We start from the raw sequence: 24,383 nt of genomic DNA, 5'->3' as shown, positions 1-24,383 counted from the left end.
ATATTCTAACAATCACACCAGTAGTAACAATAATATAGGCCTACGCCTGACCATCGTATTCTTGCTGATGGGCGAACAATTAATGCTCATATATGACAATAAATGCCATCTTGAATCTTGGGGTGTAAAATGCAAGTGTGATACATTTATACGTTAGAATACTCTTCATGCTAGTGGTGTAGTAGGCCTATCTAATTCATCGACGAATCAAATGAATCGTAGTAAAGCGTTTGGGTGGTATATTAAACTTTCTGCGCAAGTTTCTTGGCAACAAATTCCAACCAATCACAGAGCATAAAAAAAATTACTGCAGTAAATTTAAGTTACCGCTGCGAGTTTAGCGCCCTCCATCCACATCAGAGGCCAGAGAACTCGCTGCAGTAAATTTCTTACTGCAGTTCAAGAACCGAATACTGAGCGATATCGCACTCCATAGGAGCCGTACATATTGGTCTAAGGATGAGGGTGAAATGTTGGGGTAAAAGGTCAAGGTTTATATAAACTAGTATGCATACACTTCTTTGAGTGCCTGCTCTATTTTGTGTTAATAGTTTTATTGCATGTAAAAATCATATTTATAATTAAAAGTGTTTTTGTAATAATTGTTTATAGCACATGATAGTATCTTTGGTGTGAAGAAACACTTCCACTGGTGATAAAGATGATATGAATTTTATCCCTAATATCATAATTCTTAAAGAATATAGTTATGAATTATATTCATAATGATTATTAAAGCTAAACCAAGGAATAACAACAAGTGAACTTAATTGCAACATATCAGTAGTTCTGCTATATTTTATCATTACTATGCCACTTTTGATCATACAGACATGACTGAAATGTTCCCTGTCCTTAATGTCAAAGGATTCTTTATTATTGTTATTGATATTATTCAAATTAGTTTTGGTTTGTTTGTTTGTTTTTTTTTTAATAGATAAATTAATATGTTAATGTTTTATTTATTCTTAAGTGTACAAGACAACCTGAAGAAAAAATTGAAAATATATACAAGAAAACTTTGGGATGTTCCTCAGGTAAGGAACATTACAGTATATATAACTTATAGCAAATTTTGGAATGTGGGGAGAAAAAAGAAAACTTAATGAATAATTATATTATTATAAATATCAACATGACAAATTTATTATGATTATGTGATGAAAATAATATATTAGTTTTTTTTTTCAATATGTTTTCTGGTAGGTTTGTATTATCATGAACTTGATGTGGAAACGATTGATTGGTTGACATTGCTGCTTAACCCACACAAAAATCCAGACCCACCAATTAAGTATTGGATACACCTTGCAAGTAAACTTGGTACAGACCAGGCCACGATAAATTCTCTTGGGACATACAAACGTTTTCATGAGTATCTATTTACGAAAGATGTGTCAATGCAAATATTTTTAGAAGCTCTGTGGACAGTTGGAAATCATCAGGCGACTAAAGTTGTCTGCAAGGCAGTGATGAAAATGCACAAAAATAGAAATTAAATGATTAAAATGAATGGTGAGTTTATGTTTGTTTAAAAAATGATTTCAGTAAACTTCTGTTCACACTTGTCTTCCTTGATAAATATTTGTGATATGTCCATATGATTGGTGGTGTCATATCACACTCATAGTGTGAAAAAAGCCTAAGGCATAATTTTTGGGATGACAAGGTGATCTGAAAATGTCGACAGTCTTCACTAGATAGTTTCTCAATATGAAATAGGGAAGGAAATTTATAAATTTGTAAATTCATTATTTTATTCTTTATACTGCCAAACATGTAATTGTTGTATTGTCTTTATGCCAGCATATTTTAACATAAATGTCACTCATATATGATACAGTATTTGTCCCATATGTTCATAAGCCCCTATCGCAGTGGACTTAATTTGGTCAAATTAACCGAGTCACTGGCTAAATTTACAAAAAAAAATCCAATCCGAACGTCGGTTACAATTCCCTCAGGGTTAAATTAACCAAGCCGAATGGTTAATTTTACCCACCTCAGCCTGCCCAGTAAAACTTACCACGGTCTCGGTTAAATTAACCATGTTGGTCAAGAAGTCCAATCCGAAGGTGCAACATGGTTAAAACTTCTTCCATGTTGACACCGCTCGAACAAAACTGGAAGTTGAAGTCACAAACTAGCGCCCTCAATAATATTTTTTATACACAAGGTTAAATCTTGGTAAAACTATGGTAAAACTAACCGCGTGAATAATCCAAGTGCGAACAATGGTGAAATGTACCCATGACTTAGGTTAAAGTTACCCTGGTTAAATTTACCATTTTTTAAATCCAGTGCGAACAAGGTTATAGTGTGAACATAGCTAAATTACATTCCTTGATGGGAGCTAACATGTCAATCAATTCTATTATTTATTTACTTTTTTTTGAATGAATTACCCGATCAATTGAAAAATCTTCTAAGTGCTTTATAAATATATAATTACATTTGTTTCTTGCATTTTCCGAATCTGAAATATATGCTTAGTTTGATTTTATATTCTATATTTTTTATTTTCTTTCTGATATTTTTAATTTATCATCTCATTGAATAAGTTAATTATTGAGACACATTTGTTGTTGTGTATGAGACCTCGCATTAAAAACTTATTACAGTGGGGTACCTTTTTCACAATACTGTGGTATTTAATATATAGTTTACTGTATTGTGAAATATTAAATATTTACAGTACTGTTCACAGGGGTCCCAAGTTGAAAGAAGTCTCTTCTGTGAGATCCGGTAAATGAGCTTTTTGAACATATATTTTATTTTATTTTGCTGCGAATGGTGATACCTATTGGCACTGACTTCCATGAAACAATTGAAAATATTTTGAATTTGAGAGAGATGGGTTATTTTCCGGGAGGTTCTTGCGGGTGTGCGGGAGGCCATTCAGATTTCCAGGCGACTTCCAACTTGGGATGCCCTTGTTTCTGTTAATACCTATGTATAAAATTATAGTATATTATGTTGCATTATGATAAACAAGATGTATATCTATTTATTCTTCAGATATGGACAATAGTGTCAAAGAATTACAGTATATTATAGATATTTTTTAAAAATATATTTTTGAAATAATGAATGTTGATGGATAGGTTAATAAAAATACAAGGCTAAGTAATCAGCTAAAGACACTGTTGGAATGCTGCCACCATCAGCTCTCTTAATCATTCTGCTTTATAGGATTTATAATTTGTTTGCCTTTGCCTACTTGTTATATAAAATTGAGTTTATTCATGGTTTGGTGGTAAGATACCCATCCTTCAATCCAGGGTCCTGGGTTTAAATGCTGTTAAATCTGTTCTCGTGATTTGATTTATGTGCAGTACATTATTCAAAATGCTACTATGCATGCTGTGGAAGCATAAGAAAAATGATGGTTTTCTGTGAATTTGCTGCCGGTCCGATTTTGCATTTTGAGCGTATTCTGGTACACACTGGTCTCATTCGAAGTTTTATAATTAACGGATCAGTGGTGGATCTGAGGCATCTTCATGCCATGCTATTGGGAGCCATCGTGATTTCAATCTAACTACTGCCGCACATATACTCTGTTTACTTGAGTAACAATAAATAATAATGGGTGTACTCGTAACCTAACACTCAAAAATGCGACCTTAGACCAGAGCAGCTCTGAGAAATTTGACCATCATACTATATTATAAAAAGTTATTCTTGCAATTGCAAAGACAAATAACAGAAAAATGTCTACAAAATGTATGGCTTGATTCTTACCGTATTTATTCAAATAAACGCCCCGGGGCGTGTATTGTTAAGAAGGGTTTTTGAGGGAGCGTCTATTTGAGGGAGCCAAATTCGAAGGAGGCGTTTATTTGTTTTGGTGCAAAATGGATATGTATACTCAGATATACGCCCCTTATTTCACTGTTAATGTAATGATACAGCATTACTGACAAAAAATGTGTTATTGCGTGATCATACTGACTTATTGATCCCAACCATGTTAGAAAAGATGTAATTCTGCAGAACATTAATTGAATGTGTTGAGAATGATGTTGCTTCCATTGGATTTGTTTAGTCATTTAGGGTGAAGGGGGAAGGGGGGGAGCGTGATTTATTAGAGGAAAATAAGAGCCTTGGGTCGTTCATTCGAGGGAGGCGTTTATTCTAAATGAGGTTCTAGATGGGGCGTTTATTCAAAGCTGGGTGTTTATTCAAAAATAAATACGGTAATTACGTTGTCTGCAAATTTTTCATGGATGTCCTTAATATCTTTGATAGTTAATTTACACATTTGAAATGTGTAGATGTTTCTGAAGAGAGATATAATTGGTTTTTTGTTTTGATTCATTCTGTTCTAAAGTTTTGTATCAAAATGAAAGGCAGCCAAACTCTAATTTGAATTAGAGTGGGGGTATTAATCTATTTAGTAAGGTCATTTAAACTTATTGAGTGACAGCTGAAATGGGTTAAAATGAGGACTGATGAATTTACAAGTGTTGGACATTCCAAATCAAACCATGAAAAAGTACTAAACATGGTTTTTGTAATTTAAATACAGTATACATTTTTATAAAGTAATAATTTTGCTTCCACTGTGCAAACGTATTCAGTAATTGAGTCTGTTTTGTGTATAGCAACCTGCATTAAATGTATACCATACTGCCATCTAAAATCGAATACTAAAGATTGAATTTCTAATTTTTTTATCAGTAGGTTAACTTTTAACTGAAAAAAGAAATCCCTTACCATGAACATTTAAGTACTCTAATATGATTCATTTATTCTTTTTATTATATGTAGTAAAATATTTGTAAATCATTAGTTTATTTCAATATTGAGACTTGTTTGGTAACTTGTTATTTTGATTTTCTTGACGTTTAGGGTGTTAATTATATTTAGATCTGTCTAAACGTCCTATCAGTTGTTGACTCTTTGTTTCTGAGTGCAGTGAGTATGTACTGCAGACACTACGTCCCTACCAAATCACATGCTTGAAACTTTGTCTCAGAAATACTGGCATAGTGTCCGATATGGGGTAGTTTTGCATCTACTGTATATATTGTATTTTAAAGTAGTTAAGATTCTGTTTAGCTGTTGTCCTAGGTAAGACGTTAAACTACATCCGGTTGAGTTAAGGCGAATATAGTGGCATCCTCTTTGGAAGGGCACTCCTCGGAGTCAATGACCAACCATGTAGAATTATTTTTGTTTTTGTTAAACATTGTTCATTTATTTCTTAATATTTACATTCAAGTACATACTGTTGGATTATGTGCTATATAAATACATTATGAGGCACATTTCTTTTACAATTTAATAATGGTAGTTACCGCAAGACGGTTTAGAGTTAATCATTATATGTACTGTAACATTTCTTATAATATGGAAAAAGTATCTCTTTAGAGAATATGTCATCGTCTGTATTTTAAGGTATTTAAGATTTTGATCAGCTGTTGTCCTGGATATGACGTTAAACTAACATTTGTTATGTAAAATAATGAAGTGGGGAGACTCGATGATTAAGTGATTGGGGGCCTCTAGCTCGCTAAGTAAGGTGATATGAGGTGATTTTTATGTACAGGACTTGAGTGGGATTTCTTGCTTCGAACATTTTTAATGGAGGTTGGGGTTTTTTAAGGGGCAACCTGCGCACCCCTAGATACGCCACTGTAATCATATGTCGACTGAAGTTTCTGAAGTAGTATGTACTTAGTGTGCATACCCTTGTTGGCTGTAGACAGTGTCAAGTACAGTATAGACACTGGCATTTGCCAATTCATGGGTATGGGGGTGTATATTATGTCTGTCTCTATTCAACTGTATTCCTTCCCAAGGGTCATCTCAATGATCAGTGGCGGATTCAGGGTCCTCCCTTATAAATTTTTCAAAAATATTTTTTAAAAATGGAGAAAAAAAGAAAATTATATTCGGCCATCTGCCATACTTCAGCCCCAACTATGGTGGGGCTCAGATGGTTTAGTCCCTTCATCTGTCAAAGTACCTCCATTTTGAACTCATGGATCCGCCACTGATGTCATCCTAAAGTCAGTTCTGTGTGTTGATATTGAAATGTATTGAAGTGTTTTGTATTACATACCGGTAACACTTTTTAGAGTGTTGACTACGTATTCTTGCTGTAATATTTCATGTATTCTTATATTGTATTCCGACCTAAGTTGTCAATTAAATGCTTCAATTCTTGTACATACACTAGTGTGTCGTTCTCATTCTGTGCTATTACACTCAGACATATTTTTTTAAAAATTATGATCATAAGGGATGAAATCTAGTCTTAATATATATGGGTTTAGCTATAGGAAAATGATAGCAATCACAGACAAAAAAAAAACACGAATTGAGTAATAGTGCTTAAATATGAGAGGAGTAGTCCATGGCTGGGCCAAATGAGTGGACATGTCCCCCATTTGTAGATTATTTCGTAAAAAGTAAGCCTCTTTTAGGCGCTACCCGAAGGTACCTTTCACTGCATGTTACTGTTTTAGTAGACCTACTTGGTCAGAGGGCTTTTAAATCTATATCTAGGATTTAAGATAAGTTTGGAGATGACAACCACCCTATTCCCTAATTTGTTATTATGTTTCTTGCCATGAGTTTATTGATTAAGTTTTCAATAGCATGTTCGTTTGCCCCTCCCCTTGATCCATATCCCCCAGCATCTGCCTTAATCCTGTCTCTTATACACATCTAGATGTGTATAAGAGACAGACTTATTTCCAATGGGGTCTCACATAAAACAAGTGTGAAAAAAAGGTGAAAGAACTTTGACAGCCTACAGCATCAATAACTAAAATTATTTTCAAAATTTAAGGAATTTTTGCACTCCAGATGACACTGTATATGCTGAGCCTCCATCGTGTTTTTAGTATTAAAATATTTAAATGGAAAAAAGGCCGTCGACAGTTAATTTTATGATAGGGAAAAATAATAAGATATACCAATAGTACAATCTGATATGGTGAATTTATGACACAGTCACATTAACAACTATAATTGTCATGACGGCATTTTAACGACTTCCTGTATAAGAAGTTTAAGCTTGAAGCCGCATAAGCATTCTAGGTTATTAAAGATTATTTAAATTTAGATACCAGAGCCCACATACTCCACGCATCATAGGAGATCGTTGAATCATAGTTCCCCCTCCAATTCCAGATCACATTAAATGGGACCTTAAAATTGGAATGCCATCGGAGTTCGGTCTCCAATTTGAGATATATCTGGTTTAATATCAGGGGTGGCGCCAGGATTTGCCCGACGGGTGGGTTGCCGAGGTCCGGGACGGGGGGGGGGGCGATGCCCCCGACGAAGTGTCGGATTTCCCCGACGAAAGCAAAGTGGGCGTGGTCGAGCTTTGATTAAAAGGTTCCGAAACTGGTCCTGGTGGGAAGCCCCCGAAATTTTCGACAATTTAGGGGTTTCAAAGGCTTATTTAATCGATTTTAGGTTCTACTAATATGTAAAAAATACATATAATATTTTTTTCTCCCCGACGAATTGTGCTTTTTTTCCCCGTCGGGGGGAGGGGGAAGCTCTCCCCGACGAAGGGGGCCCTGCCCCCCGTCCCCCCTCTGGCGCCACCCCTGTTTAATATTATAGATTTTGAAATTTCTATAGCGCCAGTTAAAACGGAAGAAGCTGTCACTACCACGGCTTTACAATATAATACACAATATAGAGCAGAACTACTGATAATAATAATGGTAATAATAAAATAATAACAATAATAACGATAATGATAATAATAAGCCTAACAAGAATAAGAAAATAATAAGAATAATGGTAATAAGAAGACAAATAATAATAAAATCAAATGAAAATTAAAAATAAATATATAATAAAGAGAATAAAATAATAAAAACAATGAAAATTTGAAAGTTTATTGTTGTTGAAGTCAAACTGAAACTAAGGCGGAAAAGCAAGGGTAAAGAGAAAAGATTTGAGGTGATATTTAAAATGGTTTTATCATGTTTTTTATATCTATTATATGTATGATAGAGAAACAATATTGCGCAACTCTCGTGTATGACTGGAGCTATACGTGTAGTGGTCTTTGGTACAAAAATCACTATAGCTAGTCTTTGTTAAAATCATTACTAATTATTCTCTTTAAAAGTCATCTAGAAAATATAATATTAAGTGGCGAAAATGTTTGTTTCTCCTAGAGTTATTATATTCCTAGAATTTCTTTAAAAAAAAAGTGATGATAATGGTTACATTGCATCGACACGGACAGGGGTGGCGCCAGGATTTGCCCGACGTGGGTCCAATGTCCCCGACGAAAAAAAAGTGAGCGTGGTCGGGCGTCGCCCAAAACCTCTCGAAAGTGTCCCATGGGGGTGAAGCCCCCAAAAATAGGACAATTTAGAGGTTTCGATTGTTTATTTAGTCAATTTTAGAGTAATAATTTGTAGAATAAAAATACATTTTTTCCTTTCCCCCAAAGAATTGCTTTTTTTCTCCCCGAAGGATGGAGGGAGCTCTCCCCGACGGGAGGGGCCCTTCCCTTGCTGGCGCCACTTCTGGACACGAATTGAGTAATAGTGCTTAAATATGAGAGGAGTAGTCCATGGCTGGGCCAAATGAGTGGGCATGTCCCCCATTTGTAGATTATTTCGTAAAAAGTAAGCCTCTATTAGGCGCTACCCGAAGGTACCTTTCACTGCATGTTACTGTTTTAGTAGACCTACTTGGTCAGAGGGCTTTTAAATCTATATCTAGGATTTAAGATAAGTTTGGAGATGACAACCACCCTATTCCCTAATTTGTTATTATGTTTCTTGCCATGAGTTTATTGATTAAGTTTTCAATAGCATGTTCGTTTGCCCCTCCCCTTGATCCATATCCCCCAGCATCTGCCTTAATCCCTGTTGCAATATCAGTTGCAGTTGAATAGTGCTTGAACCACTCCTCCCGAGCGTGGTATCCAAAATCTCGGTCATAGACTCTCACCTGTTATTGAAAAGATACACATATCTGTTTTGTTTAATCCATTTTTAAATAACTAGTAGTTAATGTATACATATTATGACCAGTGGTGGTGCCAGGATTTGCCCGATGGGGAGTCCGAGGTCCCCGACGGGAGGTGGGTGGAGATTTCCTCCACGAAAAAAGTGGGCGTGGTTGATCGTCGCTCAATATCTCTTGAAAGTGGTTCCATGGAGGAAAGTACATTTTGTGGTTTTCTCAACTAGGGGAGGCCCTTCCCCCGACCCCTCACTGGCGCCACCCCTGGTTATGACTTCGTTACATATTTGTATATAGGCCTATATATGTAACTGGCTGATTTGGGTCGACGCCCGCATCGTAAGGGGTGATTCGTTCGTCTGTCATATCCCAAGTGATGGCGCAAGGATTTGCCCAAAGTGGGCGGGGCCAGCAACGCAAACCCCTTAGTGGGGAGGCCAGGGAGAAATGCCCACGGAAACTGACAATTTTGGGATTCGAAATGTATACTCTATTTTCAAATTTTGTAGAAATTAAATAGAATGTTTTGTTTTTCTTCCGAGGTCCCCGACGGGAGGTGGGTGGAGATTTCCTCGACGAAAAAAGTGGGCGTGGTTGATCGTCGCTCAATATCTCTTGAAAGTGGTTCCATGGAGGAAAATACATTTTGTGGTTTTCTCAACTAGGGGAGGCCCTTCCCCCTGTCTCTTATACACATCTATAGTACAATCTGATATGGTGAATTTATGACACAGTCACATTAACAACTATAATTGTCATGACGGCATTTTAACGACTTCCTGTATAAGAAGTTTAAGCTTGAAGCCGCATAAGCATTTAAATCATCACAGAAAGGCAAATACAGTGTTCGAATACAGTGTCCTTACTCGAGCAATTTTACATTTCTTTGATGATATATATTTATAACAGTGTTAACGGCTACTTTGATTTATATTATATGTGTATATATATACATATATATATATGTGTATATACATATATATATATATGTATATATACATACATAAAAATATGTATACATATACATATAAGCGTGTGTGTGTGTGGGGTGTGTGTGTGTGTGTGTGTGTGTGTGAGTGAGTGAGTGTGCTGCTAATACTTCGGATATCATACCGTTCCACGCCTATTTCGTGCTCCGTTTTGATTGTTTATCTGTTTGTAACCCTCTTTTTGCCAATCTCGAGGCGGTGATGCGGTTGTTAAAATCGTCGCTGGTTGTGTAGTCGGATTTTCTGTCGGTATTGTAGCCGGTTGTGTTGTTGGTATTTTCTCCGTTTGGACGTCTACTATTGGTTTATTTGTATCAACATTGTTATTGGCAATAGGGTCGAGTGCGTTAATGACCAATCCCAAAAGAATAATCGCAAACGCCAGTATTAAAAAATACCGATCCTATTAAGTAGAAAGTGTATTACTATAAATAAATAAAAATATATATCATTTCGTTGAAGAGCTTTTCAGTTCTCTCTACTAAAATGAAAAACCATCGTTGGATGTTGGTAAAAATATCCTTTATGATTCCAGGACCACAATGAAAAACATTTCTTTAAAATGATTGTGTCATCCTGGCTAAAGATATTAGTAAATAAAGAACGAGGAAACGAAAATGATATATCCCTATTGACTCTTTTCATTGCACATCCCATGGTCACCACCACTTTGTTTTCCCTCTTTTGGCAAAAACCACCACATTATTCATCCATATATCATCATAATTTAATGTATACACTTACAATTGATATAGGTCCTAAAGAAATTGTATTTCGTACATTTAGTTGGTTCCTATTATTTTAAAAACTATTTTTACACAAATAATAATTACCACTTGTTGAAAAGTACTGTATATTAATAATAATTACAATAATAATGATAATAATAATAATAACAACAACAATAATAATAACAATAACAATAATAATAATAATATTAATAATAATTGTTAGTTTTGATGAATTGTTTCCGTTTCTTCATGATTTAAGTATAGGCCTACATATAGGCCTATTGTTTGCATTATTAAATTAAATTAAAGGTATCGAGTAAATGAAATATAAATTGTAAGACATGGGTCTGCTGCGTCGCTTCTGACACCATAAGTAGTACCATGAAAAAGCAACGCATAGAATGCACCCTTTAAAATTTTGCGCACCACCCTTTAAATTTCTTGGACAACAATTTATGAAATTCCACCACTCTTTAAAAAAAACCTGGGGGCTGTCTCTTATACACATCTAGATGTGTATAAGAGACAGGTATGTATGTGTGTGTATGTATGTATGTATACGTGACGTAACTGGCTGATTTGGGTCGACGCCCGCATCGTAAGGGGTGATTCGTTCGTCTGTCATATCCCAAGTGATGGCGCAAGGATTTGCCCAAAGTGGGCGGGGCCAGCAACGCAAACCCCTCAGTGGGGAGGCCAGGGAGAAATGCCCACGGAAACTGACAATTTTGGGATTCGAAATGTATATTCGATTTTGAAATTTTGTAGAAATTAAATAGAATGTTTTGTTTTTCTTCCAAGCAACTTCTGTTTTTTCGTCTGCCCCAGGAGGAGACAAGCACCGATGCAGGGGCCTGGCCTCCGTCCTTACTGGCGCCGCCACTGGTTATCACGTTAATATTTTGGACAATATAAATAACAGCATTTGGTACATAAATTTACAATAACAATAAACATAAAATAATGATAATATGACAATATATCTCATCTTATAATGATATGAATACTAAGGATGATGATGAGTGATGATTATATGATGATGATTATGATAATCATGATAATGATATTGATAATGATGAATGATAATATTGATAATTATGATAATGTTTATGATGATGTTGTTGATGATGATCATATCAGTAAACCCTCAATTTTGATTTCCCCTACGCATTATTTAGGCTATAGGTCTTAGCCTATGTCACATTTACGTTTATATTAATTCTAAGGATCAAATCCAAACACAGTGCAAGCTCAGTTGCATAGTGGTGTGACAAGCTAGTAACTCTGGAGTTCGTGGGCACAATTCCCAGATTTTTTTACAGTGTTTCAAACGTACTCGTCAGTTTTGACCAATCAATATAAATAATTCTATAACATAAACTATATAAAATATATAACAATCGGAGTATCGCACCGAAAAATCAAGAAAAACATAGTCTCACCTTCATCTTATGCAAACTTAATAATAATGCTTTTAAATTAGATTAATTCTCACCTTAGTAGGTTTGATTAACCCGATTAGCCCTCTTCGCCGCCAACTCTTAGAGTTTTTTACAATCGACGTTCCTCCGTTGTTGTTAAATGGCGTCAGAATCTCCTTTGCTGTTGGCCTTTCGGTTGGCTCATACTCCAAGCAGCTTAGCAACACCTCGCGGATGTCACACCCATCATCAATTTCTAGATGACCCTTATAGTTAAGCACGTGCTTTATGATATCTTTCAACTTCCATTTATCATAAGGCATTGTCCGGTGGTACAACTCCCACAAGACTATTCCTAAAGAATATATGTCGGATCTGAAGTAATCAATTTTGTCATTTTCATCCATGACTTCTGGTGCCATCCAGAGGATTGTACCTCCTATATTATGTGTCGTGCTGGTGATGTCATTTGTTATTTTCGAGATTCCAAAATCGGTGAGCTTGATGACATCTCCAAAAACTAAATAATTCTTTGATTTGATGTCACGATGCGAGATATTCTGTTGGTGGATGTACTCAACGTCACACACTGCTTGTTTACACCAAGATTGGAAATGCGGTAGGAATTCAGAGGCTGTATTTAAGAATTCATACAAATTTCCATTCGGTGCGTACTCTAGCACTAACACCGTCGACCCAAGGAACTCCTTGGCCGACCCTTCCTCGTCACGGTGGATGATGCCGCGAAGTCGAACGACGTGATCATGCTGCAGGCGTTTCAAGATATCCAACCCCCGTTGCTGTACATTTGTAATATTCTTCACTGCTACAACATCCCCAGTTCTTTTCACATTCCCCTGAAACACAGTTGGTTTGGCACTACTTCCACAGTGCTGCCCTATCTCTATATCCGTGAGTTCGAATATTTGAAAGGTAGCCATGTTCCTTCTAAACACATGCAGTATGTCTTACCGATATTCAATCCAAGGATTTGGGGAGAAAATTCTGGTTTATTGCTCAGATTTCAAATTTCAAAATTCAATTTTCACTTACAATTAATTTCAATTTATTAAAAAAAACCTCCAGTTAAGTAGTAGGCCTAGAAGAACTTCAAATTAATAGAACAATTTCATTAAAACGGACAATTTATTCATACATATACTAGAACAATTAAAATAAAAACCATAAAAAAAATTAGACAAATTCTCAAAATACAAAATTTAATCAAATCAATACGAGGTGAGAACAGAACACCCCTTTAACAGATACAAGCAAAACAACAAACCATGAAAATACTTTAACACACTGAACTACCACCAAGCAAAGACGGATTATTTTACTTGATTCAAAATTCTTTTTGCATTTAAATTTCTATTTTTATTATTAATAATAATAATAATAATAATAATAATAATTATTATTATTATTTAAACAAAAGCTCGCCCTTGACAAACAGCAGTGGAAATGATAATAGCTAAAAAGGTGATAAAAGTTCCTTAATAAGTTGCTCAAAATCTGTCAATATAACAGGAGTGTCCCCTTCATAGCGGTTGGCCGCAGTGTTAAAAGATATATTGCCCTCGTTTCACGGAAAAGTGTCCCCTTAATAGGGGTGTCCCCTGAATAGGGATGTCTCAAAGGAGGGGTTTAGTATTAGTTTTCAACAAAATAATTAGAATGAGAAAAAAATTCTTCGCGAAATTAACGTACGTTGAACGTCACCTTTACATTTATTTAAATCATTTTAGCGAATGCCAGTGTACCAACTCAACAGTTTGAACCCAGTTTGCTCAATGTCAAATGACGGCTCCATATTTTGCCCATCCCTAGTTATTTTTAAGAATTACCGGATTATATACAAAATTATTAAAACAACAAATTACACAGAAATGCATAAGTTTGTAGAACGTCTTTATGCGACCAAAAGAGCGGCACATTTTCATGCAGGGGGGGGGGGGGAAGGGGGGAGGGTTAGGCCTTTGGATCATCGTGGTACCTCCTTCATTTCTCCGCGAAGCCCCTGGCCCCCCAGTCCAAATGAACTTGGAGGGCCCTCCTACTTATAAACAGCACTCTTCTAACACAGCCTTGATATTATCATTCAGTACGGTAGTCTGAGACACCAAAAACTAGCAAATTAAAACAAAATATCACATTTTTAACTCAAGAATGTCTTTAGTGGAATCACATAACAACACTTCCATTATACAATGTCAAATTAATTAACTTGTTAGTTTACTTCATTTTCCTTTCTGATAAATGTATTAGAAATTTTAAATTTGAATTTTGGTGATTTTGTTTTGTATACATTAATTTTAAATGGAATTAGGGTCACTCTGGGGATTGCCAGGGCCATATTGCGGCATCATATCCTAATGATATTTTGATAAGGACAAGTGTTGGATGGGAGTGACCTTGTCAATTACTTGAGTGACGTTAATTGTATTGTAATTAAGACCTTGTTATCATTATATTGTCTGTGTGTCATAAATTTCATGTTAACTTAATTTGGACGCACCATTATCATGTAAATTGTGCTACTTTTTCAAAACTGTAGTTTCCTAATAAATTATAATAAATATTGTAACAAATTCTGACACAAAATGTTCGACAGGCCAACTCGACTACAAACTGACATTTTGATACTCGAAAAAATAAAGTAAATGGCTACAATAATTTATATTATAAGAATTCGAATTAAATAATTAATATGACACTACGGTTTGTTTGATATTTAACTGTGAAGGGGCCCCCCCCCCCTCTCAATCGAATACTAAAATGCATGGCTCCCAACAGTTTCTCGCCCAATGAACCGTCGTTACGCACACACACTTGAATTGCACTTTTGTTTACTATAATTTAATTTTCTTTTTTTATCGTTCGTAATAAATAACTTGTTCACGATCTTTTCTTTTCCTTCGCATCCAACAGCAAGTAAACTCGCTATTAATACAGGATGGAATAATGCTTCATAAACCAAGTGTCTGAGGCTTAGGGAGTAGAGCAGTTTTCAGTCATGGGAAAAAGTCCTACACTTGGATAGAAATTGAACCCAGGACCATGGGTTTAGAAGGCAGGTAACCACAAAGCTATTCAACTCCACTCCGAAGAGGTCTCTGAAGAGATTATGCGACCTATTATATTGTTTCCGCTTACTATAGGTACGTTGCGTAACGATGATTTATGGGTTATGCGAAGACATAGATAGGGCCTATATATAAAAATAAAGAAAAAATGCTTTCTTGTTATATTTTTCAGAAAAGTCAAACACACTGCAAGGAATAAAACTAACACTTTCAAGTTGTCATACCTGAAGTACAAATATTTTGATAGCATAATATTATATATATCATATATATATATATATATATATATGAGAAAATTTAGGAAAATAGTTAAAATCGCTAGTAAACTTATTGGTATTAACGTTAAATCGTTAGAAGAAATTGCAAAAGAAGCTGTAAAGCAAAAAAAAAATGGAAGTAATTATCGCCGATAAAAAGCCATCCACTTATTAAATATGTTGTGCTCAATAAGAGTTAAGTGGAAGAATCCGTTTTTCTTCTGATTAAAATTAACCGGCTGCGTTACTCTTTTCTTCCATCGGCCATGAGGCTACATAATGTAAACATTGTCAGGTGAATATATCTCATACCGGAGTTATGGATCATATGAATGACATAAACCTGATTGAATGAACCTATGCATGAATGAATTTGAATGGATAATTCTGTTATTCTTGGTAAATTTTTAACTTTTTAGTCTTTTACATAGTTATTTTTTTAAGGCTTACTCTTTGTATTTTGTACTGTTTGTAACTTTTACTCTATACGTGTTCCATTTTACCATCTGTTTTTACCCATTTGTTTGTATGACCTGTAATGTGCATATTTTTCCCCTTTTTCATATTTGTGTTTTAATCTGTGACAAACAAAGCAAATTTCAAGCCATTTTATGAGTTTGACTAGTAAATTGAATTGAATTGAAAATATTTAACATAAACCTATGATAACACACATGCATTACAAAAGTAAACTGCACTTAACTGTAATTGCGTTTGCCGTTGTTAACTAAACGACATAATGTTAGCAGCATGTCGTAGTTTCTCTCGCTACCCTCATATCAGGTCTAGGCCAATTGCTCATACTCCAGTGTATGGCCGGCATAGGTCTAAGCGTGGGTACACATATAACAATCACTGTATTATGTTTAAAGTCATACTAATCATAATTTGTTTAGCAAATATTAAATCCGGCGCATCTCCCTAGTGCTTTAATATGTTTTGTGCAATGAGTTTATTGATTAGGTTTTCAATAGCATGCTCGTTTGCCCCTCCCCTGGATCCTTGTCCCCCAGCATCTGCCTTAATTCCTGTTGCAACATCGGTTATAGTTGAATAGTACTTGAGCCATTTTCTCTCAGACAATCCGAAATCGGTAAGCTTAATTGCTGTCTCTTATACACATCTAGATGTGTATAAGAGACAGTCATACCGTTCCACGCTTGTTTCCTTTTTTGTTTTGAATTTTCATCTGTCTGAGACCCTCTTTTTGCCAATCTCTAATGGGTGGTGTGGTCGTGTTTGGTTGTGTAGCCGGTGGTGTAGGTGGTTCTGGTGTAGGCGGTTGGACGTCTGGTATCGAAGGATTAATTATATCGATACTGGAAATAGGAACGAATGAGTTAATGACAAATCCCAACAGAACAATCACAAAGGCTGGTATCAGCCAATACCCATAGAACACCTGTTAAGTAGAAAGATAAATGAATTTGTAATAAATAAGTTTATGTAAAATTGTCTAATCTCCATCATGGAACTTAAAAGTGAAAAGTAAAATTTATAAAAAAAAAAAAAAAAAAAAAAAAAAAAAACAAAAAACATTTGTGTGTACATCATGTTAACTGCCATTTGGAAAAAAATCATAGAGACGAAAATGTTGATCTGATGATTATGGTGATAACGACGTCTGGTATTATCTACATTTACCTAACCCGCTGAACCATAAAACTAGGCAAATACTCCCCAGCAAATGTAACAAGTTTCGAGCACAAAGTGCAACGTTATCGTTATAGTAATGTTAAAGTATTAGCTGTTGGTTATGGGTTCAATTCCCATCCAATCAATTGCATTTACACTTTATAAGCAAATAAAGTGCACCCTTATTCGAGACCACTTTTTCAAAGAACCAAATAACAATCTTTTTACACAAAGTTAACCCTCTAGTTGGAGACCAGCTCCAAAGACTGTCCAGAATTGTCAGGTCCAGAAAACAGAAAACTTCACGTCCATCTTCATGCAAACTTCCAAGAAATATTATTTAACTAATAATTATTATTATGCTCGCAGTTCAGTGGTAGAATCCTGGAATTTGAAATAGTGGGGACCAAGGAATTGCAAATGCAGGCCAGAATATCCTCAGCCCCAGCCAATTGTCTATGGCACTTTGCCTGAAATAGCTTTCTAAATATTTGAATGTGAATGTGATTTCTTTTTCCACATTTTCAAAATAATTTAAAGGGCCTGTACCGGCTTCCCCCTGCTTAGATTGATCCTCACCTGACTTGATGCTCTTTGCCCTATTGGCCTTGGTTTTTTATTTTTTCTGATAATCGAGGCACACTGGTCGCTGTTAAGTGTCGTCAAGATCTCCTCTGCTGTTGGCCTTTGGGTTGGCTCATTCTCCCAGCTTCTTAGCAACAGCTCGCGAATGTCACATTCATCATCAATTTCTAGATGACACTTATTCACAACCACGTGCTTTATTATATCTTTCAATTTCCATTTATTATAAGGTTTCTTTCGGTGGTACAGCTCCCATAAGACTATTCCCAACGAATATATGTCGGATTTAAAGTGATCTACGTTGTCCACTTCGTCCATGACTTCTGGCGACATCCAAAGAATTGTACCTCCAAGATTTTGTGTTAGGTTGGTAAAATCGCCTTTTATTTTCGACAATCCGAAATCGGTAAGCTTAATTGAATCGCCAAAAACTAAATAACTTTTTGATTTGATGTCACCATGTGAGATATTTTGCTCATGAATGAACGCAACAGCACACACTGCTTGTTTGCACCAAGTTAGGTAATGTGGTAGAAATTCTGTGACTGTATTCAAATATTCATACAAGTTTCCGTTTGATGTGTATTCTAGCACCAACTCTGTCGGCACTACTCCTCCACACTCGATGGTTCCGAGCAGTCGAACGACGTGATCATGCTGTAAGCGTTTCAAAATCTCCAGCTCCTGTTGTCGTAGGTCTGAGTTTGGGACATTCTTCACTGCCACTGTATCTCCGGTACTTTTCATCCTCGCTTGGAACACAATGGGTTTGGTACTACAGTGTTGTCCAATCTCTAAATCTTGAGGTTGGAATATCTGAAACGGGACTTGAGACACAGCCATTTTGTCAACTAAGCTGATTTCACATAACGTTGCAAATATGTTATGCATGATTAAATAATTTCACGGAAGGAAGTTTCAAATAGGTCTATAATAATGTCCTGTACCGGTTCAATCGGCAAAATTGATTTTTAATTATATACATTTGAATGCTGTCGAGCATGTTTTCAACAGATACACTTTTGCCTTTGGTCTACACGAGTTGATCGGAAAAGTTAAATCGAAATTTAATTTAATTTAAATTTTACAGCAGGTAGACAAAAGTGGAAGGTTAGAGATCATATTATTATTATTTTAGTTTTAATAGGTCAGGTATAAGACTTCGCCTTCCACGCACATCACGCTGCCGTTTTAGAAATTCATTTGTGCCAAATTCCATACAAAATTGTAGTGTAATGAAATAAGATATGAAAAATTAATTTTAAAATTTATATGTTTTATCATTTTCTTTTGTACAGTATTTAATGTTTTATGTTTTTGTCATACCGTTTTTCGCAAGTTGTCTTTTTAAATGCTATATGATTTGTATGCCAAAATGTCTTTGTATTTGTATTTGAAGACAAATGAAGTTTCTTGTATCTTGTAGCTTATACCTTATACCAAGAATAGTATACTATAGTTGAATTATATACGGTATTGTTTCCAGATTTCCAGGGGCGGATCCAGAATTCTTTAAATGGTGGGGGGGGGGGGGGGATCGGCATGTATTTGAATTCTATTTCTTTTTATTTCAATACATGTCACTGTCATGTATTGAAAATGTTGGAGGGAGGGGAACATGCCACCCCCATTCACCCTTGGATCCGCTTTTGTGGTTTACTTCTGTTTCTTCAGAGAAAAAAAATCCTTAAAAGTATCTAAATAGGACGATCAACACACAGACCGGCAGGTACTAAGCCTATACGGTAATATCTCTTGTCTATTTCTATTTATAGGTATCTAAAATTTCCTGTGAAATCATGCATGAAATAATATATAACGCTGATGAATTAGCTTCACAGGCGACATGGCTGCCTTTCAAAACCCGTTTCAAATATTCCAACCGATTGACATAGAGATCATACAGCACTGTGGAAGTAGTACCAAACTCAGTGTGTTTCAGGGGAAGGTAAAAAGTACCGGACTTGCAGTGGCGATAAAAAATATTACAAATGTAGGCCTACGGCAACAGGAGCTGGATGACTTGAAACGTTTACAGCATGATCACGTCGTTAGACTGCTCGGTACGATTGACCCTGGCAGTGGAGTGCCAACTGAGTTAGTGCTAGAATACGCACCGAACGGAAACTTGTATGAATTCTTGAACACAGCTACTGAATCTCTACCACGTTACTTAACTTGGTGTAAACAAGCAGTGTGTGCTGTTAGGTACATCCACCAGCAGAATGTCGCACACCGCAACATCAAATCCAAAAAATATTTAGTTTTTGGAGATGTCATTAAGCTCGCTGATGTCGGTTTATCGAAAAAAACAAACGACTTTACCAGCGAAAGAATTACAAGTAATCTTGGAAGTGCAGTGTCTTGGATGTCACCAGAAGTCATGGATGAAAATGACAACGTCGATCACTTTAAATCCGACATATATTCTTTAGGAATAGTCTTGTGGGAGTTGCACTATCGCAAGAAGCCTTATGATAAATGGAAGTTAAAAGATATCATAAAGCACGTGATTAATTGTAAGGGTCATCCAGAAATTGATAATGGATGTGACATCCACGAGCTGTTGCTAAGCTGCTGGAAGTATGAACCAAACCAAAGGCCAACTGCAGAGGAGATTCTGACGTCACTGGGCAAAAACAAAGGGACTGCGATTATTCAAAACAGTAAGGTGAGAATTTATCCAGGAATGTTTATAGGCATTTATGACATTTGTAGGCCTAGCGCATACACGATTGATAAGTATTCATGTGTCCAAACAATACTAATAATATGAATACAGTATGTTATATTTTGATGTTTACTCATCTTCAGTGTCTGTTCACTCAAAGAATTGATTATCATATGAATGAGATTAATTATGTTCATTTTTACTGCGTATCAGTACATAACGTTGAATAGTATGGAACTATTATTTCTGTTGAGGCTTGGAAATATTAGATCATGCGCCTTTCAGTTGGCAAGCTAATGTGATGCGACTACGCTGTGATTGTACATTGTTTATGAATAAAGTCTATTATATATAATTTGTTTAGGCTTGGCTGGTTAAGGCATAGTTCAAGATTACTTTACAGGCTGGTATCTATAATAATAATAATAATAATAATAATAATAATAATAATAATAATAATAATAATAATAATAATAATGATCGTGATCATTCATGGCCATTATCATGATTAATAATAAATAATGAAATTTATGATGCGCAAAAGACAGTTAGTTTCGAGGCGCACAGAATTCCCAGTTCTGGGGCGGATTGATATAAGCGGTCTTTAGACGGTCTTATAACGGTTAGCCGGCTATAATCGTGACGTCACTACTGGTCTATGATTATAGACCATTTCTATACCGCAGTCTAACCAGTTAGCCGTCTTAAATTTTAAAGCCTACTCGCAATAGGCTTAAACGGTCTTAAATCATTTTCATCATGTCGTTCTACTGATTAATTCAACAGTGCAATGGCAAGACCTAGGCATAGATCGTCAAAGTCGGAGAACTGAACGACGAATTTTCCGCACGCTTCTCTCAGCGTCTGTAAAAATAGGTCTACGTTTATTTACGTTCATTTCGATACATTTGCGTATGCGTCGAGCACGCATGACGTCGCTCCCAATCTTGAGTGCTTGTTCGCGTTTCAATACTCGAAGCGGTCTTAGGGAAGACTGTTTTATAGCAATGGTCTTAGAGGAATGACTTTACTAAGACCGTCTAAGTGATAAAGCCGGCTTTATTCGAGGAGTTACTAAGACTACCAATTAAGACCGTTTTATAGCAATCCGCCCCTGTAAACAAATCAAAAGAAAAGATGCGTTTTGAGTTTTGTATGTTGACAGATGTTAATACACGGATTTCATATGGAGTTTTTTTTTTAGCTGCAACAGAAAAGACCTGTCCCCCATTATAAAGATGTTTTAATGCGTGGTCCAGGTTTCAGTATGGAGTTGGTTAGATGAACTCCATCTATATGGGGTTCGATGGGTGCGTACATATTTATCGGCTGTTTCATGTTAATGCTACATTTTATTGTTTCTTGTCACAGATTCCTCATGTACCTAACCCAAACACAAGCCTGCCTATAAGGTCACTTCCACCAGTCCAGCCACCTGGAATACCACCAACTGGAGCAACAGTATTACCCGCAAATCCATATCCAGGTACTAGCAAAATTTAAGCCTAACTAGCAATTCAAATTCAAGCCTAACATCTGTCTCTTATACACATCTAGATGTGTATAAGAGACAGATGACATTTGTAGGCCTAGCGCATACCCGATTGATAAGACAGATATATATATATATATATATATATATATATAATATTTTTTAAAGCCTATAAATTGTCCCGTGTTAAAACATGTTATAGCATTATAATTATCACATGGATTCTCAACTTTTTTTTTTCTTAAAGAATTATCTGTGGAGGATTTCAATCAGGTGCTGTTAGATGTTGCCTCATGGTGGGAAAAACATGGAGATGTTAATTTGCTGAAACTATTACTTTGCGATTTTAAAGAGATTACTGTGGGCAATATACAGCATAAAAATGAGCCAAGGGAACTGCTGAAATTACTCGAGGGACCTGGACATATTAGCCGATCGAACATTGATGTTCTCGTCGAGGCTATTAATTTGGGTGGGTTGCAAGGTGTAGAAAAACTAATCAAGGATAAGTTAGGCCCGAAGAAATTTCCGGGATTTAGGAAAATTATAAATCCTATATTCTCAATATACAGACGTAATTTGGTAAAATTTGGTCAAATATTAACGAATAAAAATAAGGCAAAAATTGGCGATTTATACAGCTTCAGACCCGAACAGTTCGAAGATCAATGGGTTCTAATATTTGAGCTAGAACGTGCTGGGATACTCACTGAAGAATCGAAAGATTCATTCATTATAAAACTTAAACAGAATGAGATGACAAGCGAAGCCAATATATTTGTAGACAAAAGCGATTTGCAAAAATAAAACAAGATAATTCTACATAATATGATGTATAAACCACAAAATTGTCATTAAAAACATGCTTTGTTTGTATGCATTTAAAAAAGATATTTTACTCTAATTTCAGTTACAACTTGCCCTGCATAAAATGTTACTTGTATGTTTTATCAGTATTATTGTTTATGAATAAAATAAAATGTAAATTGTGTAATTTAATGACAGAGTAATCGTTTTATTGTATAGTACGCAGGTTTTTTTTATATACATTGTAACATTTTTTATCTGTGTATTTATGATACATTGAAAAGACTGTATTATTTTACTAGGCCATTGTAAACTTCTAATAATAACCCTGGGTTACTACAGTATTAATTTTGATCGTTTTTAGGGTGGGTTACTATTAGAGTAGGGTTTACTATTAGAGTACCGTAGTGGAAAGTATAATACATACTCCAAGTATTGAAATACACGCCATCGTGTTGGGATTCAATATTTCGACATTAATTATGTCATCATCAGGGGAGTACCGTAGAGGGTTATTATTACTAAGCTTAATGTAGGTACTTAAAAATATTGAACCCACACCCTCAACTTTTTGTGTCAGCAATTCGTAGAAATAAATAACTACAATACGAGTAAAATAAAACTTTAATGTTATGTATGAACTCAAAAACACATGTCAGAAGACTTCTTGGAAATTGAAAAACTGCCAGATACAATACTTTTACAAGTGGAAGTAGTGTAAAAAGGTTTTTTTTTTTGTTTTTTTGGTTACATGTCGCCGAAGAAAAGTCGGAAAAATATTGGTTGTGGATGAACTATCAAAAGTTATACTGAAATATCTTTATATTAAATTAAAATCGGAACAATCCGTTAAGCAAATTACAAAGGATTAAATTCATCAACAGTCACATTGTGAAGAATGAATAAATCGTGTTAAAGTGACAAAAATGTTGATTTGAATGTCATTTTGTCTATAGTTTTGGTAGCTCTAATAGTAATCCGGTGGGATATTATTAGGTGTGAGTTATTATTATAAATTAACTTCTAGGATGTAATCGGTTATTATTAGAAGTTTTACGGTATTACGTTTCTAATATATTAATTTATTACCATTATGAGTAGAGAAACATTTATAACTTGTGTTACTCCCCTATCAGGGAAAATGGCTAATAAAAAACGAATGAAGTAGGTTCTACAAAAATTAATATAACGAGAAATTGCAAATTACAAGTGAAGTGCTGCGAAGTACAACTGCATATAAATGTTCTTCAAACACAAAATTATTTATGCGAGTCAAGTGTAAATAATGAATAATAAAAATATAACAAATAATATGAGACACGACCCATTGTCTATATTAGAACACTTCTCATTGGGTAACAAAGTCGTAATTTTTCATTTTTGTCAAAAAATAGTGGTGAATTATGGTTTAGGTTTTTTTTAAAATAAAGTTTCAAAAATGTCTATGTATGTGGAAAATGTAGTTGATTACCAAAGGTTACAATTTTATTTTGAAGACTTCATGGTCTAGGAAGTGTACATTTTTTTTATGGGGCAAGTTTCCAAGGGCAGGTTTTCTAGGGGCGAGTTGACTGCCAAAGAGTGTTGCCAAAGTGCGAGCCAGCGTGTTATTTGATCACAAGTGTGAGACATCAAGTGTGAGCCAGCGAGCCATGACGTTAGAGACGTTAACGAGTTGAGCGAGGTGTCGGCTAAGAGATTTGTGGAGTACAATTCAAAAAACAACTATAGGTCTAATAATGAATTATTGT

The 24,383-nt window shown here is 35.3% G+C and overlaps 4 protein-coding genes across 6 annotated transcripts in view; 2 read left to right on the top strand and 2 right to left on the bottom strand.

Moving 5' to 3' along the window:
• LOC117123169 overlaps positions 1-6,183 on the top strand; it is a 20,348-nt gene extending 14,165 nt beyond the window's left edge. For both annotated transcript variants that reach the window (XM_033269020.1, XM_033269018.1), the window contains 2 exons: positions 974-1,037; positions 1,207-6,183. In XM_033269020.1, coding sequence (XP_033124911.1) covers positions 974-1,037; positions 1,207-1,499 — 357 coding nt within the window. In that variant the 3' untranslated portion in view covers positions 1,500-6,183. The remainder of the gene's footprint in view (positions 1-973; positions 1,038-1,206) is intronic.
• Positions 6,184-7,935: 1,752 nt separating this feature from the next.
• LOC117123187 (mitogen-activated protein kinase kinase kinase 12-like) lies at positions 7,936-13,047 on the bottom strand. The gene is made up of 3 exons (XM_033269037.1): positions 12,174-13,047; positions 10,072-10,350; positions 7,936-8,943 (listed from the first exon to the last, which is right to left on the bottom strand). The coding sequence occupies exons 1-3, from the start codon at positions 13,038-13,040 to the stop codon at positions 8,752-8,754; spliced, it is 1,338 nt and encodes a 445-aa protein (XP_033124928.1). The 5' UTR covers positions 13,041-13,047; the 3' UTR covers positions 7,936-8,751.
• Positions 13,048-16,586: 3,539 nt separating this feature from the next.
• Positions 16,587-18,576, bottom strand: LOC117123158 (mitogen-activated protein kinase kinase kinase 12-like). Its single transcript, XM_033269008.1, has 2 exons — positions 17,657-18,576; positions 16,587-16,844 (listed from the first exon to the last, which is right to left on the bottom strand). The coding sequence occupies exons 1-2, from the start codon at positions 18,551-18,553 to the stop codon at positions 16,587-16,589; spliced, it is 1,155 nt and encodes a 384-aa protein (XP_033124899.1). The 5' UTR covers positions 18,554-18,576.
• On the top strand, positions 18,323-23,884 carry LOC117123188 (mitogen-activated protein kinase kinase kinase 2-like). Of its 2 annotated transcripts, none has more exons than XM_033269039.1 (4): positions 18,323-18,398; positions 19,438-20,333; positions 21,705-21,819; positions 22,073-23,884. In XM_033269039.1, exons 2-4 carry the CDS (start codon positions 19,509-19,511, stop codon positions 22,630-22,632), a joined length of 1,500 nt encoding a protein of 499 aa, XP_033124930.1. In that variant the 5' UTR covers positions 18,323-18,398; positions 19,438-19,508; the 3' UTR covers positions 22,633-23,884. The 2 variants fall into 2 exon arrangements, with proteins under 2 accessions (XP_033124930.1, XP_033124929.1); XM_033269038.1 differs by lacking the exon at positions 18,323-18,398 and adding an exon at positions 18,668-18,772.
• Positions 23,885-24,383: the final 499 nt, after the last annotated feature.

Source organism: Anneissia japonica, unplaced genomic scaffold (genome assembly GCF_011630105.1).
Source record: "Anneissia japonica isolate Jap-2015-1 unplaced genomic scaffold, ASM1163010v1 scaffold560_len657749_cov147, whole genome shotgun sequence".
NCBI classification, from domain to species: Eukaryota; Metazoa; Echinodermata; class Crinoidea; order Comatulida; family Comatulidae; genus Anneissia; species Anneissia japonica.
Note: the sequence above shows the minus strand (reverse complement) of the source record. Positions and strands in the feature narration are given on the sequence as shown.